This window comes from Ranitomeya imitator, chromosome 6 (assembly GCF_032444005.1).
Source record: "Ranitomeya imitator isolate aRanImi1 chromosome 6, aRanImi1.pri, whole genome shotgun sequence".
Taxonomy (NCBI): Eukaryota; Metazoa; Chordata; class Amphibia; order Anura; family Dendrobatidae; genus Ranitomeya; species Ranitomeya imitator.
This window is the reverse complement of record NC_091287.1, coordinates 154496812-154512153: the sequence shown is the minus strand read 5'-3', so window position 1 is coordinate 154512153 and position 15342 is coordinate 154496812. Positions and strand designations below refer to the sequence as shown.

At 43.1% G+C, this 15342-nt stretch overlaps 1 protein-coding gene across 1 annotated transcript in view; it reads left to right on the top strand.

Moving 5' to 3' along the window:
• RALA (RAS like proto-oncogene A) overlaps positions 1 to 15008 on the top strand; it is a 73845-nt gene extending 58837 nt beyond the window's left edge. The window contains exons 2-5 of the mRNA XM_069730213.1: positions 855 to 1013; positions 4137 to 4345; positions 6855 to 7029; positions 14746 to 15008. Of these exons, the coding sequence (XP_069586314.1) occupies positions 900 to 1013; positions 4137 to 4345; positions 6855 to 7029; positions 14746 to 14868 (621 nt within the window). The 5' untranslated portion in view covers positions 855 to 899 and the 3' untranslated portion in view covers positions 14869 to 15008. The remainder of the gene's footprint in view (positions 1 to 854; positions 1014 to 4136; positions 4346 to 6854; positions 7030 to 14745) is intronic.
• The last annotated feature ends 334 nt before the right edge of the window (positions 15009 to 15342 follow it).

Here is a 15342-nt window from a genome sequence, read left to right as displayed (position 1 = left end):
CAGTTTTTCAGTGGAAAAACTAGGAGTCTTTTAAAATTTCCATTAGCAAAAATTCAGTGGAAAAATATTTACTTTTTATTTCTTAAATCAATAGTACACATAAAAGTAATCAACTTTGTAATTCCTACCTACCCATATAAATGTAGGTTATCAGCCAGGAGACTAATCACATTAGGATAGGTTCTACTGAGAAAAATTGGCCGATATCCATAAGAGTGTGGGTGAAATGTGCTCCACAATCACACCATAATTCGTATGGATATCAGCAGCTGTATTGCCCCTTGGAACGTTCCTAAAAATGTAAGGAAAAATGTAATAAATACAGTATTTCCATAATTGTACAAATGTAACTTGTTACACCATATAAACAAAGCAAATAACGGCGAATATATATATTTTTAAATTACATCCTTTCCATTTCATAAAGTGTAATCACTACATTTTTTAAACATATATCTTTTAATATGGCTCTCATAACCTGAAACCCATCCCCCAGGAAAAAAAATTGCTCATTTCAGTAGGAGGTAGATTGCAGTACCTCTCCGCAGCCACTGTAGTTGTGATGGAGCTGCTGTCTTCCGCCAGCATCCAAGAAATTTCATCCACTGCTGGTAACAGCTGATCGGCAGGGCTGCCGGGTGTCGCATCCCCGACAATCAGATAATGATGGCCTGTCGTAAGGATAGGCCATCAATTAAAAAAGTAGTGGCCAAGCTCTTTTAGGACACAATGTAAAACCTCTTTTCAATATCTGAGACCTTACCCTTGTCTATTTCAGTGGGGGAGGGGGGGGATCATCCTTTCTTAAAACTTCATGTCAGAATTAAAATGGCTTTATTTTTTATTTTTTTTAGAAAATTGAATTTCTTTCAAAGTAAAAATTGAAAAATAACCCAAAGATGGCTGCCAATAAGCCTAAGGGACAGAACTCTTTGGCATTGCATAAAGTCATCATGGTGGGAAGCGGTGGTGTGGGAAAATCAGCTCTAACTCTTCAATTTATGTATGATGAGGTAAGTGTACACCTGCTCTGCACGTCTAATTTGTGGCATGAAGACTTAACAGCTTCTATATACTGTAACTTCGTCAAACTGATCATCTGCCGAGAACCCTGATGAGTAATAATTATGTAAGTGTTTAGGGATTGCTTCAAGGGAATCAGTTGGCAGGATTTTTCACACCCCAAATTATTTTTTTTATGCGCATGTAGCTCCTTCGAAGACAAATCTACCAATACCGTTACATGGCCAGTCTGTTCTTCTATTATCCGCATTTGAATTGATAGGCAAATGTGGCTGTAGATCAAAAGCCTCTGTCACTCCAGCTCTATTCCCTGCCCAGTGTTGCCTCCTCCTGTTTAACTGAAGCCTCCTCTTCCTGAAGTCACACAGCATAGAGGGAGTCAGTCAAGTAGGAGAAGGCAGCACTGGACAGGGAATAAGAGCTGGAGTGACAGAGGCTTTTTGATCTACAGCCTCATTTTCATATGAATTCAAACTCTGATTTCTCAGTAACACTGGATCAGACTTGCCATGTAAAGATATTGCTGGACTTTTCTTTGAAAGAGCTACATGCTCATAAAAATATTTTTTTTGGGGGGGTGAAATACTACTGAGAGATACCCTTTAATATTTACACAAGATAAAAATCTATATAAAAGTTAATATTCCAAGTTGTGTTGATTAAAATTAACTTTTGTTCCTGGGAAAACCCCTTACAAGTCCATTAACTCTGGTGCAGGGATATGCTAGAGAAATCAGATATACACTGGCTTGCAAAAGTATTCACCCCCTTGGCATTTTTTCATGTTTTGCTATCTCACAACCTGGAGTTTCACTTTTTTGTTTTGTTTTTTGAGGGTTTGCATCAGCTTATGTAAAGAACATGTCTACAACTGTTAACATTTGGTTTTCTTGTTATTGTGCAGCAAGCAACAAATAGGACAAAACGTCAATGTGCATAGCTGCTATTCACCCCCCTAAAGTCAGTACTTTGTAGAGCCTCCTTTTGCAGCAATTATAGCCACAGTCACTTTGGATAAGTCTCTGAGATTTCCACATCTTGCCATTGGGATTTTTGCCCCTGCCTTAAGCCAGAACTGCTCCTGCTCCTTCAATTTAAATGGTTTCCTCTTTTGAACAGCAATCTTCAAGTTTGACCGCAGATTCTTAATAGGATTACAGTCTGGACTTTGACTAGGCCACTGCAAAATATTTATACTTTTCCCCTTAAACCACTTGAGTGTTGCTTTAGCACTGTTCTTTGGGTCATAGTCTTGTTGGAAGGTGAACCTCCGTCCCAGTTTCAAATCACTGACACACTGAAACAAATTTTGCTAAAAAATATTCCTCTATCTCTCACCATCCTTCTTCCCCCTCAACTCGGACCATTTTCCTTGTCTCTGCTGCCGAAAATAATCCCCACAGCATGATGCTGCCACCACCATGTTTCACTGTGTGGATGGTGTCTTTGGGGTGCTGAGCGATGTTGGTTTGGCACCAGACCGTGTTTATTTTGGTGTCGAAAAAGTTCAATTTTGGTCTCATCTGACCACAGCACCTTCCTCCATTCATGTGAGGAGTCTCCCACGTGTCTTTCGGCAAACTCAAAATGAGACTTACAATTTTTGTGTGTAAGTATGGCTTTTTTCTGCCCACTGTTCCATAAAAGCCACCTCTATGGAGTGTACGGTTTATTGTTGAGATATGGACAGATGCTGCAGCTCCAGGGTTACCTTTTGGTCTTGTGCTGCTGATTAATGCCCTCTTTGAACGGGCTAAGAGTTTTGGTGGGTGGCCTTCGCTTGGCAGTTTTGTTGTGGTACCATGTTCTTTCCATTTGATGATAATAAATTTGATGGTGCTTCGGGGGATCATTAGAGATTGGGATATTTTTTTGTAACCCAATCCTAACTTGTACTTCTCAACATCTTTGTTCCTGATTTGTTTCCAGATCTTCATGGTGGTGTTTGGTTAGTGTTGCCTCTTGCCTGATGGTGTTGCAGCCACTATTGACAGACCATGTGACACTTAGATTGCATACATGCGGACTTAGTAACATAGTAACATAGTTAGTAAGGCCGAAAAAAGACATTTGTCCATCCAGTTCAGCCTATATTCCATCATAATAAATCCCCAGATCTACGTCCTTCTACAGAACCTAATAATTGTATGATACAATATTGTTCTGCTCCAGGAAGACATCCAGGCCTCTCTTGAACCCCTCGACTGAGTTCGCCATCACCACCTCCTCAGGCAAGCAATTCCAGATTCTCACCGCCCTAACAGTAAAGAATCCTCTTCTATGTTGGTGGAAAAACCTTCTATCCTCCAGACACAAAGAATGCCCCCTTGTGCCCGTCACCTTCCTTGGTATAAACAGATCCTCAGAGAGATATTTATATTGTCCCCTTATATACTTATACACGGTTATTAGATCGCCCCTCAGTCGTCTTTTTTCTAGACTAAATGATCCTAATTTCGCTAATCTATGGGTATTGTAGTTCTCCCATCCCCTTTATTAATTTTGTTGCCCTCCTTTGTACTCTCTCTAGTTCCATTATATCCTTCCTGAGCACCGGTGCCCCAAACTGGACACAGTACTTCATGTACGGTCTAACTAGGGATTTGTACAGAGGCAGTATAATGCTCTCATCATGTGTATCCAGACCTCTCTTAATGCACCCCATGATCCTGTTGCTTCCTATCGTTAAACATGTGACTTATGAAGGTAATTGTTTGTACAAGAAATTTTTAGGGGCTTCATAGCAAATAAGGTGAATACATGTGCACATGACAATTTTTCGTTATTTAATCCCATAAATGTAGTTTATGCCTATATTTTTCTCACTTCAATAGCTTAGACTATATAGTGCTGATGCATCACACACAAATCGGATTACACGAATATTTAAACACAGGTTGGAATTAAAAAAAAGAAAAGAAGGGGGGAGTGAATACTTTTTCCAGCCACTGTATAATGCTTTACAAACTTTCATCACCATAGTTTATTATATGATGTGTGCTTTTATGGCAAATTCCGGTGTTTACAGGAATCTTCTTTTTTACTTTAGTGGCAGCAGTGGTAGTCACTTTACTAGTTTTATCTAATTTTCGCTATTTTTTTTTTTTTTGAAGTTTGTAGAAGATTATGAACCAACCAAAGCCGATAGCTACCGCAAGAAAGTCGTGCTGGATGGAGTAGAGGTCCAGATCGACATCTTGGACACCGCTGGCCAGGAAGACTATGCAGCAATCAGAGACAATTACTTCCGAAGCGGTGAGGGTTTCCTCTGTGTGTTTTCCATCACAGAACAAGAATCTTTTGCTGCTACTGCAGATTTCAGGTGAGCACGCACCATGTCTTATCCCAAACACTTCTGACATAACAACTCTGTTCATTAATTTTTGTTTCTCTTGAACATACAGCAGTTAATTTGTCACGTTTCATTAAGATACAAACTGATGACACGATGCAGCTTCTTCCAGCCATATAAATAATCACTTCTTGGAAACAACTGTTCACTCCTGTGATATCAGTATGCTGTCCCGATTCCTAGGAAACTGCTACGTAAAAACCATTGCTACCAAGATTGCATTGTAAAAAGGAGCTGTCCTTGCCTTCAAATGCAAGACCAGCATGCCCTCTACTTGAAGGAAATGTACTAAACTAAATGTCCATTTCCCTCCCCCCACACTCCAGAAACATAGTGACAAGTCAATCAACTTCATAGGAAACTTGCCATGTGCTTCTAGGAGATAAACGAGATAAAGGGAAAGCTCTCGGGACCCTCCCAGCCAGAGTGTTGCTGAAGAGACCACCTCCCATTCTGCCTGACACCGTGCCAGTTGCTAATTACTATAAATATGTTGCCCACATAGGTCTGATGAACATTGCGGTTGCCTTTTTCACTGCAATCAGTTCCTTGTAGTTTCATTCTCACAATAAAATTCTGCACTAAATGCCAAGAAATGTTGAGTAAATTTAGTGTTTGGGAATAACTACAAACATGATCTAGAAACTTAACGTTACAGAACGTTATTACCCTGTTTTGCATGTCCCGCTCAATAATGAAAGCTTAGTAGTATTTGAGGTGAAACAAAAAGATTTCAAAGAGTCTTTGTTCCTTTCCTGAGGATTGTGATTATATCAATATTGCTTCATGTTTCACTTCCTACTCATTGCCCTGTACTATTGGGGGAAAGTGTTATAACTTTCTAAGAGGGGAATCTGTGAGAATATAAAACAATACCAATGAACCACCAATGATGGTCACAATTTATTTGGTAAGAGCCTGTATGCTTGGGGTGAAAGGGCAGATTGTCACTTACAGTTCTTGCTGTGAGCGAGGAGATGGATGGGTGGTGGTTTATGGTTTGTGTGATTGGGGCATATATTCTGGGTGAAGAATGGGGCTGACAGTCCTTTATTGTTCATGTGGTGAGAGCTTTTAAAATGGGGGGGATTTGCTGAATCACGTGGAGCTTAATGTTGTGGTGAGAGCCTGTTTTCTGCACGGGGATTTGGAGGGCAGTGGTTATGTGACAATGGCCTATATGCTGAGGCATGGAGTATACCATATTTTTCAGATTATAAGACTCGCCTTTTTTTCCCCCAAATTTACAAATATACCTTATCGGCCACAGTGGAGTAGGTTCCCAGGGTCGCTGCTGGAGGAGGCAAGAATGGAGCGTTGCTGCATGCTGGGATGAGGGGGTGTTCGGATGTGTGACGCTGCGTGTGTTCAGTGGTGAGGGGTCTCCGCCGACAACTTGTGAAAGCCCGGAGCCCCTGCACTTCCATGGTTTACTATGCGGTGGACTCTGGGAAAATGGCTGCTGGGGGCGGTGCATGCGCAGATGGAGATCTTGGAGCAGAGATCTCATCTCCTGAGATCTTGGTGCCGAGGTCTCCATCTGCGCATGCTCCGCCTGCGGCAGCCATTTTCCCGAAGCCTCGCACTTCCATGGTTGTCTGGGCAGCGCATGCGCAGATGGGTGATCTTGGCACCGGGCTTTCACAAAATGTCGGCAGAGCCCCCGCACCACCGAACACCCACAGCGTCGAACACCTTTTTCTCCCAGTCTGGGGTCCGCAGCATCACCCCACTTCTGCCTCCGCCTGCAGCGACCTTGGGACCCCGCTTCACCGCAGCCACCACCCCGGTAAGCAATAAGACGCATGGATTGTAAGAAGCACCGCCATTTTATTTAAAAGTTTTGTTTTTTTCCCTATTTTTCTCCTCAAAATTTGGGGTGCGTCTTGTAATCCAGTGCGTCTTATAAACCGCAAAATACGGTAAGTCCTCTATTCTCATGTGCGGGCTTTATCTATTTTTGGGTCCAGTAAAGGAGATCTTATGTAGTATTTGAAAGTCAAATGTTGTTTGTTTTAGGCATGACTTGTATAAATGAGTGGGCATAAGTAAAATAATTTAGAATGGTGCATTAGATGGGCTGCTATTTCTTCCCATCTTCTGAGCACAAGCCATGACACGGTGTCCGATCCATCACACAACAAACACTAATTGTCCTCCACGACCCCCATTAACCTATAATGGTATTCATCACTTTCAATCATTCTATTGGGAAAAATAGTTTACCATGCTACGTTCCTCTTCTAATCAAATCTGAAGTAACTGTTAACAGAGGCTGCAAACGTGGCAGTGGGTTAACAACCCTATATTCTCATTCTTTATAACATTGCATTGGGGGCACTTGGCTTGAAAAAGTCAAGAAAAAATTATTTTACATGACCAATTGTAAATTAAATATTTTAGATGCCACATGGCAGTACGTGAGTGATTTATAGTGGAATCCATACAGATATCTCAATATAAGTGTAAACTTGTTTAGGGAACAGATACTACGTGTCAAAGAAGATGAGAATGTCCCTTTCCTTCTTGTCGGAAACAAATCAGATCTGGAAGATAAGAGACAGGTTTCTGTAGAAGAGGCAAAGAGCAGAGCTGATCAGTGGAATGTTAATTATGTCGAGACCTCAGCAAAGACGCGGGCCAACGTTGACAAGGTACATTAAAGAGGAGTCCGATCCTTTATTGTGGGTTATTTTATTTCCTCATGTATTTATTATGCTTACTTATATAGCGCTAACATATTCCTTTCTAAAAGCACACAAAAATCTCTATTCCCACTAGATTAGAGGTGATTACCCATAAGACTGTAAACTTACCTCAGCCTGGAAGTGAAAGGGACCCTGTCTCCACATTTGACATTTAAACTATTAATATGGGCATACAGGTAATAGACTGCTGAAAACAGTGCTCTCTGTATGTCTCATATCGGATGTATTGTTGTTGAGAAATCATCTATCACTTAATATAAATGACCTCTTCCAGGCTCTGGGAAGGACAGTGCATGGAAGTTAACTCTTCCTCCAGAGCTTGATTTACATGAAGGGGAGGACTGTTTTCAGCAGTCTGTAATCTGTATGCCCATATTAATGGTTTAGATGTCAAATGTGGTGACAGATTCCCTTTAAAGCGAACCTGTCACCAGGTTTTGCAGATATAATATACGGCCACCACCTTTCAGGGCTTATCTACAGTATTCTATAATGCTGTGTGTAAGCCCCCGATCCGACCTGAAAGAAAAGAAAAATAAGTTTTATCATACTCCCCCGGGGAGCAGTCCAATCCGATGAGTGTCACAGGTCTGGGTCCGGCGCCTCCCATCTTATGAACGCCGCCCTCCTGTTGCTTCATGGCTCCCTGGCATCGTGCTCCGGCGCAGGCGTACTTCTCTGTCCTGTTGAGGGCAGAGTAAAGTACTTTGTAAGAAGGAACATAAACCAGCTCACCCGTGATGCAAGAGCCAAACCTCGGGAGCACAGACCCGCTGTGTCCAGGCTTACAAGGTCCAAAAAAAGAAAGGAATGTCCAGCTTCACCGAGTCCGTAAAAAAGAGTTTTCTTTATTCACAAACTTTAAACATGGAGGATACAGACTTCAGCGCAACCATATGGGTAAGAATCTCAATGCGTTTCTGGAGACTAGGCTCCCTTAATCATGACCCATGATTGGTCATGATTAAGGGAGCCTAGTCTCCAGAAACGCGTTGAGATTCTTACCCATATGGTTGCGCTGAAGTCTGTATCCTCCATGTTTAAAGTTTGTGAATAAAGAAAACTCTTTTTTACGGACTCGGTGAAGCTGGACATTCCTTTCTTTTTTCAGAGTAAAGTACTGCAGTGCGCAGGGGCTGGGAACGGTCAGAGATGCTCAGCGCCTGCGCACTGCAGTACTTTACTCTGCCCTCAACAGGGCAAATAAGTACACTTGCGCAGGAGCGTGATGTCAAGGAGCTATGAAGCAAGCAGGAGGGCGGCGATCATAAGAAGATGGGAGGCGCTGGACCCGGACCTGCGACACCCATCGACTGGACTGCCCCCGGGTGAGTATAATATAACTTATTTTTCTTATGTTTCAGGTCGGATCGGGGGCTTGGCTACAGCAATATTGAATGCTGTAGATAAGCCCTGGAAGGCAGTGGCCACATCTTATATTGGCCAAACCTGGTGACAGGTTCCATTTAAGACTTGAAAAGATACTAGGTTTTCCATTGTGTAAATTAAGTGGTGTTATTTGCACATGAGTGCATTCATACAATAGTAGCTTTACAGCAGTGGTCTCCAATCCTTGGCTCTCCAGCTGCTGAAAAATGGCATTATTTTCCAACAAGACTTAAATCCAAAGCTTCTCCTATGCTTTGCGTTGTTAAACATGTGCAGCACACGTATGACACACAGATACCATCCATGTGCTGTGTGTGTTTTACACGGACCCATAAACTTGTATTGGCTTTTGTCATCCGTGCTGCTCGTAAAAGAACCGATATGTCTCTGTCTGGTTAGTACGGATACACGGTCCCTGCAAACACAGGGATGTGTGCAGCACCATAGATTATAATGGTTACTTGTGGTATTAATGGAAAAAAAACTGATGCCACATGTCCCTAAAACATGGACATGTGAAGGGGTCTTATAGAGAGCTGAATATTGGCATTCTAGAGAGCACACATATTGTAATGTATGCTAAACGAGGGATAGAAGAATAATTTGCTCTTGAAATTGTCTCCAATGTGTCTCTGTTATTGAGTGTAATGCTTGTTATACAGAGTTGTTAACCCCTCTGTGACCTTAGACGTACTATCCCGTCGAGGTGCCCTGGGCTTATCTGACCCTGGACGGGATAGTACGTCATAGCCGATCGGCCGCGCTCACGGGGGGAGCGCGGCCGATCGCGGCCGGGTGTCAGCTGCTTATCGCAGCTGACATCCGGCACTATGTGCCAGGAGCGGTCACGGACCGCCCCCGGCACATTAACCCCTGGCACACCGCGATCAAAGATGATCGCGATGTGCCGGCGGTGCAGGGAAGCACCGCACAGGGAGGGGGCTCCCTGCGGGCTTCCCTGAGCCCCCCGCAGCAACGCGATGTGATCGCGTTGCTGCGAGGGTCTCCTCACCTCCCTCCCTGCTCGAGCCCCGGATCCAAGATGGCCGCGGATCCGGGTCCTGCAGGGAGGGAGGTGGCTTCACAGAGCCTGCTCAGAGCAGGCACTGTGAAGCAGCCTGCACTCCTATCAGATCAGTGATCTGACAGAGTGCTGTGCAAACTGTCAGATCACTGATCTGTGATGTCCCCCCCTGGGACAAAGTAAAAAAGTTAAAAAAAATTTTTCCAAATGTGTAAAAAAAATAAAAAAAAATATTCCAAAATAATGAAAAAAAAAAAAATATTATTCCCATAAATACATTTCTTCATCTAAATAAAAAAAAAAAAACCAATAAAAGTACACATATTTAGTATCGCCGCGTCCGTAACGGCCCGACCTATAAAACTGGCCCACTAGTTAACCCCTTCAGTAAACACCGTAAGAAAAAAAAAAAAAAACGAGGCAAAAAACAACTCTTTATTATCATACCGCCGAACAAAAAGTGGAATAACACGCGATCAAAAGGACAGATATAAATAACCATGGTACCGCTGAAAGCGTCATATTGTCCCGCAAAAAAAGAGCCGCCATACAGCATCATCAGCAAAAAAATAAAAAAGTTATAGTCCTGAGAATAAAGCGATGCAAAAATAATTATTTTTTCTGTAAAATAGTTTTTATCGTATAAAAGCACCAAACCATAAAAAAATGATATAAATGAGGTATCGCTGTAATCGTACTGACCCGAAGAATAAAACTGATTTATCAATTTTACCAAACGCGGAACGGTATAAACGCCTCCCCCAATAGAAATTCATGAATAGCTGGCTTTTCGTCATTCTTCCTCACAAAAATCGGAATAAAAAGCGATAAAAAAATGTCACGTGCCCAAAAATGTTTTCAATAAAAACGTCAACTCGTCCCGCAAAAACAAGACCTCACATGACTCTGTGGACCAAAATATGGAAAAATTATAGCTCTCAAAATGTGGTATTGCAAAAAATATTTTTTGCAATAAAAAGGGTCTTTCAGTGTGTGACGGCTGCCAATCATAAAAATCCGCTAAAAAACTCGCTATAAAAGTAAATCAAACCCCCCTTCATCACCCCCTTAGTTAGGGAAAAATAAAAAAAAATGTATTTATTTCCATTTTCCCATTAGGGCTAGGGTTAGGGCTAGGGTTAGGGTTAGGGCTAGGGTTAGGGCTAGGGTTAGGGTTAGGGCTAGGGTTAGGGCTAGGGTTAGGGCTAGGGCTAGGGTTAGGGCTAGGGTTAGGGCTAGGGTTAGGGCTAGGGTTAGGGCTAGGGTTAGGGCTAGGGTTAGGGCTAGGGTTAGGGTTAGGGTTGGGGCTACAGTTAGGGTTGGGGCTAAAGTTAGGGTTAGGGTTTAGATTACATTTACAGTTGGGAGTAGGGTTGGGATTAGGGTTAGGGGTGTGTCAGGGTTAGAGGTGTGGTTAGGGTTACCGTTGGAATTAGGGTTAGGGGTGTGTTTAGATTAGGGTTTCAGTTATAATTGGGGGGTTTCCACTGTTTCGGCACATCAGGGGCTCTCCAAACACGACATGGCGTCCGATCTCAATTCCAGCCAATTCTGCGTTGAAAAAGTAAAACAGTGCTCCTTCCCTTCCGAGCTCTCCTGTGTGCCCAAACAGGGGTTTACCCCAACATATGGGGTATCAGCGTACTCAGGACAAATTGGACAACAACTTTTGTGGACCAATTTCTCCTGTTACCCTTGGGAAAATACAAAACTGGGGGCTAAAAAATAATTTTTGTGGGAAAACAAAAAGATTTTTTATTTTCACGGCTCTGCGTTATAAACTGTAGTGAAACACTTGGGGGTTCAAAGTTCTCACAACACATCTAGATAAGTTCATTGAGGGGTCTAGTTTCCAATATGGGGTCACTTGTGGGGGGTTTCTACTGTTTAGGTACATTAGGGGCTCTGCAAACGCAATGTGACGCCTGCAGACCAATCCATCTAAGTCTGCATTCCAAATGATGCTCCTTCCCTTCCGAGCCCTCCCATGCGCCCAAACGGTGGTTCCCCCCCACATATCGGGTATCAGCGTACTCAGGACAAATTGGACAACAACATTTAGGGTCCAATTTCTCCTGCTAACCTTGGAAAAATACAAAACTGGGGGCTAAAATATAATTTTTGTGGAAAAAAAAATATTTTTTATTTGCATGGCTCTGCGTTATAAACTGTAGTGAAATACTTGGGGGTTCAAAGCTCTCACAACACATCAAGATGAGTTCCTCAGGAGGTCTACTTTCCAAAATGGTGTCACTTGTGGGGGGTTTCTACTGTTTAGGTACATTAGGGGCTCTGCAAACGCAATGTGACGCCTGCAGACCATTCCATCTAAGTCTGCATTCCAAATGGCGCTCCTTCCCTTCCGAACCCTCCCATGCGCCCAAACGGTGGTTCCCCCCCACATATGGGGTATCAGCGTACTCAGGACAAATTGGACAACAACTTTTGGGGTCCAATTTCTCCTGTTACCCTAGAGAAAATACAAAACTGGGGGCTAAAAAATAATTTTTGTGGGAAAAAAATTTTGTTTTATTTTTATGGCTCTGCATTATAAACTTCTGTGAAGCCCTTGGTGGGTCAAAGTGCTCACCACACATCCAGATAAGTTCCTTAGGGGGTCTACTTTCCAAAATGGTGTCACTTGTGGGGGGTTTCAATGTTTAGGCACATCAGTGGCTCTCCAAACGCAACATGGCGTCCCATCTCAATTCCTGTCAATTTTGCATTGAAAAGTCAAACGGCGCTCCTTCCCTTCCGAGCTCTCCCATGCGCCCAAACAGTGGTTTACTGCCACATATGGGGTATCAGCGTACTCGGGACAAATTGGACAACAACTTTTGGGGTCCAATTTCTTCTCTTACCCTTGGAAAAATAAAAAATTGGGGGCAAAAATATAATTTTTGTGAAAAAATATGATTTTTTATTTTTACGGTTCTGCATTATAAACTTCTGTGAAGCACTTGGTGGGTCAAAGTGCTCACCACACCTCTAGATAAGTTCCTTAGGGGGTCTACTTTCCAAAATGGTGTCACTTGTGGGGGGTTTCAATGTTTAGGCACATCAGTGGCTCTCCAAACGCAACATGGCGTCCCATCTCAATTTCTGTCAATTTTGCATTGAAAAGTCAAACTGCGCTCCTTCCCTTCCGAGCTCTCCCATGCGCCCAAACAGTGGTTTACTGCCACATATGGGGTATCAGCGTACTCAGGACAAATTGGACAACAACTTTTGAGGTCCAATTTCTTCTCTTACCCTTGGAAAAATAAAAAATTGGGGGCAAAAATATAATTTTTGTGAAAAAATATGATTTTTTATTTTTACGGTTCTGCATTATAAACTTCTGTGAAGCACTTGGTGGGTCAAAGTGCTCACCACACCTCTAGATAAGTTCCTTAGGGGGTCTACTTTCCAAAATGGTGTCACTTGTGGGGGGTTTCAATGTTTAGGCACATCAGTGGCTCTCCAAACGCAACATGGCGTCCCATCTCAATTTCTGTCAATTTTGCATTGAAAAGTCAAACTGCGCTCCTTCCCTTCCGAGCTCTCCCATGCGCCCAAACAGTGGTTTACTGCCACATATGGGGTATCAGCGTACTCAGGACAAATTGGACAACAACTTTTTGGGTCCAATTTCTCCTGTTACCCTTGGTAAAATAAAACAAATTGGAGCTGAAGTAAATTTTTTGTGTAAAAAAGTTAAATGTTCATTTTTATTTAAACATTCCAAAAATTCCTATTAAACACCTGAAGGGTTAATAAACTTCTTGAATGTGGTTTTGAGCACCTTGAGGGGTGCAGTTTTTAGAATGGTGTCACACTTGGGCATTTTCTATCATATAGACCCCTCAAAATGACTTCAAATGAGACGTGGTCCCTAAAAAAAAATGGTGTTGTAAAAATGAGAAATTGCTGGTCAACTTTTAACCCTTATAACTCCCTAACAAAAAAAAAAATTGGTTCCAAAATTATGCTGATGTAAAGGAGACATGTGGGAAATGTTACTTATTAAGTATTTTGTGTGACATATCTCTGTGATTTAATTGCATAAAAATTCAAAGTTTGAAAATTGCGAAATTTTCAAAATTTTCGCCAAATTTCCGTTTTTTTCACAAATAAACGCAGGTACTATCAAAGAAATTTTACCACTATCATGAAGTACAATATGTCACGAGAAAACAATGTCAGAATCACCAGGATCCGTTGAAGCGTTTCGGAGTTATAACCTCATAAAGGGACAGTGGTCAGAATTGTAAAAATTGGCCTGGTCATTAACGTGCAAACCACCCTTGGGGGTAAAGGGGTTAAAGTGGTTTTCAGGTTTTTTTTAAAAAACAAACGTTGCTTTCTGCACTTTTGCCGGGTGGAGCGCTGAGTCCCCACCGCTGCTCCTGGTGTCTGTTACTTTCTGTATCACGTCAGCAGCATTGCAGGCAATCCATAGCTCAGCAGATGGTGTCGTCGGCCCCAGCAGAGCTGCTGAGCTCAGTTACTGGCTGCAGCGCTATCGGCTTGACGTCCGCTCTGCGAGCCGCTGAGCTCAGTTACTGGCTGCAGCGCTATCGGCGTGACGTCCGCTCTGCGAGCCGCTGAGCTCAGTTACTGGCTGCAGCGCTATCGGCGTGACGTCCGCTCTGCGAGCTGCTGAGCTCATTTACTGGCTGCAGCGCTATCGGCGTGACGTCCGCTCTGCGAGCTGCTGAGCTCATTTACTGGCTGCAGCGCTATCGGCGTGACGTCCGCTCTGCGAGCTGCTGAGCTCATTTACTGGCTGCAGCGCTATCGGCGTGACGTCCGCTCTGCGAGCCGCTGAGCTCAGTTACTGGCTGCAGCGCTATCGGCGTGACGTCCGCTCTGCGAGCTGCTGAGCTCATTTACTGGCTGCAGCGCTATCGGCGTGACGTCCGCTCTGCGAGCTGCTGAGCTCATTTACTGGCTGCAGCGCTATCGGCGTGACGTCCGCTCTGCGAGCTGCTGAGCTCATTTACTGGCTGCAGCGCTATCGGCGTGACGTCCGTGCTGCACACAATAATAGACGTCGGAGCAGCAGTGGAGTCTCAGTGCTGGGCAGGAGTAAGGTTATTTTCTGTTTGTTTTTCTTTTCTAAAGCAAAGTGCACCTGGGGAAAAGAGGTTTTCTAAAATGGGAAAACTATTTGAGAATGTTATTGCTAAAGACGTTATTATTTTCTCGCTTTTTACATTTTTTTCATTTTCCTTGTTCCTTTGTAAAGTTGATTTATAATATTGCAGGTCTTCTTTGATTTGATGCGAGAAATTCGAGCCCGAAAGATGGAAGACAGTAAAGAGAAAAACGGCAAGAAGAAAAGAAAAAGCTTAGCCAAGAGGATAAGGGAAAGATGCTGCATTTTATAATGAAGGCACTGTTGAGTCCTCTTTTTTCCCCCCTTTCTTTTATTGATGAGAACCATTACCTGTTGGCATGCCCTTCGCAGCTCCGGTGAGCGGCTGTGCTGGTCTGTACAAAGACACTACAATATACCCCAAGCATCTGGGCTCTGCTCTGGAAAGTCCTTCAACTCCACTGACACTAAAAGGGAAAAAGAAGAGAAGTGACCTCGGCGGTATCTGGAAACAGTCCATTTCCCCAAATATGTTCTTTTTTAATTTGTACAGTGTTTCTGAATGTACTCATTGTGCGAGAACACTTACCCTAAGCACTGGGGTTAGCAGCCATTCCGATAACAAGGATCAGCAGCGCTCTGTAGCAAACTAGGCTGAAATATCATAGCAAAATGGCAGACGCTGTATGGGTACCCATGCCATTCAGCCTCTGTCATATTCTCTGTAGCTCTGAATATGCCTTAAAGTAGACCTGTCACATTAAAG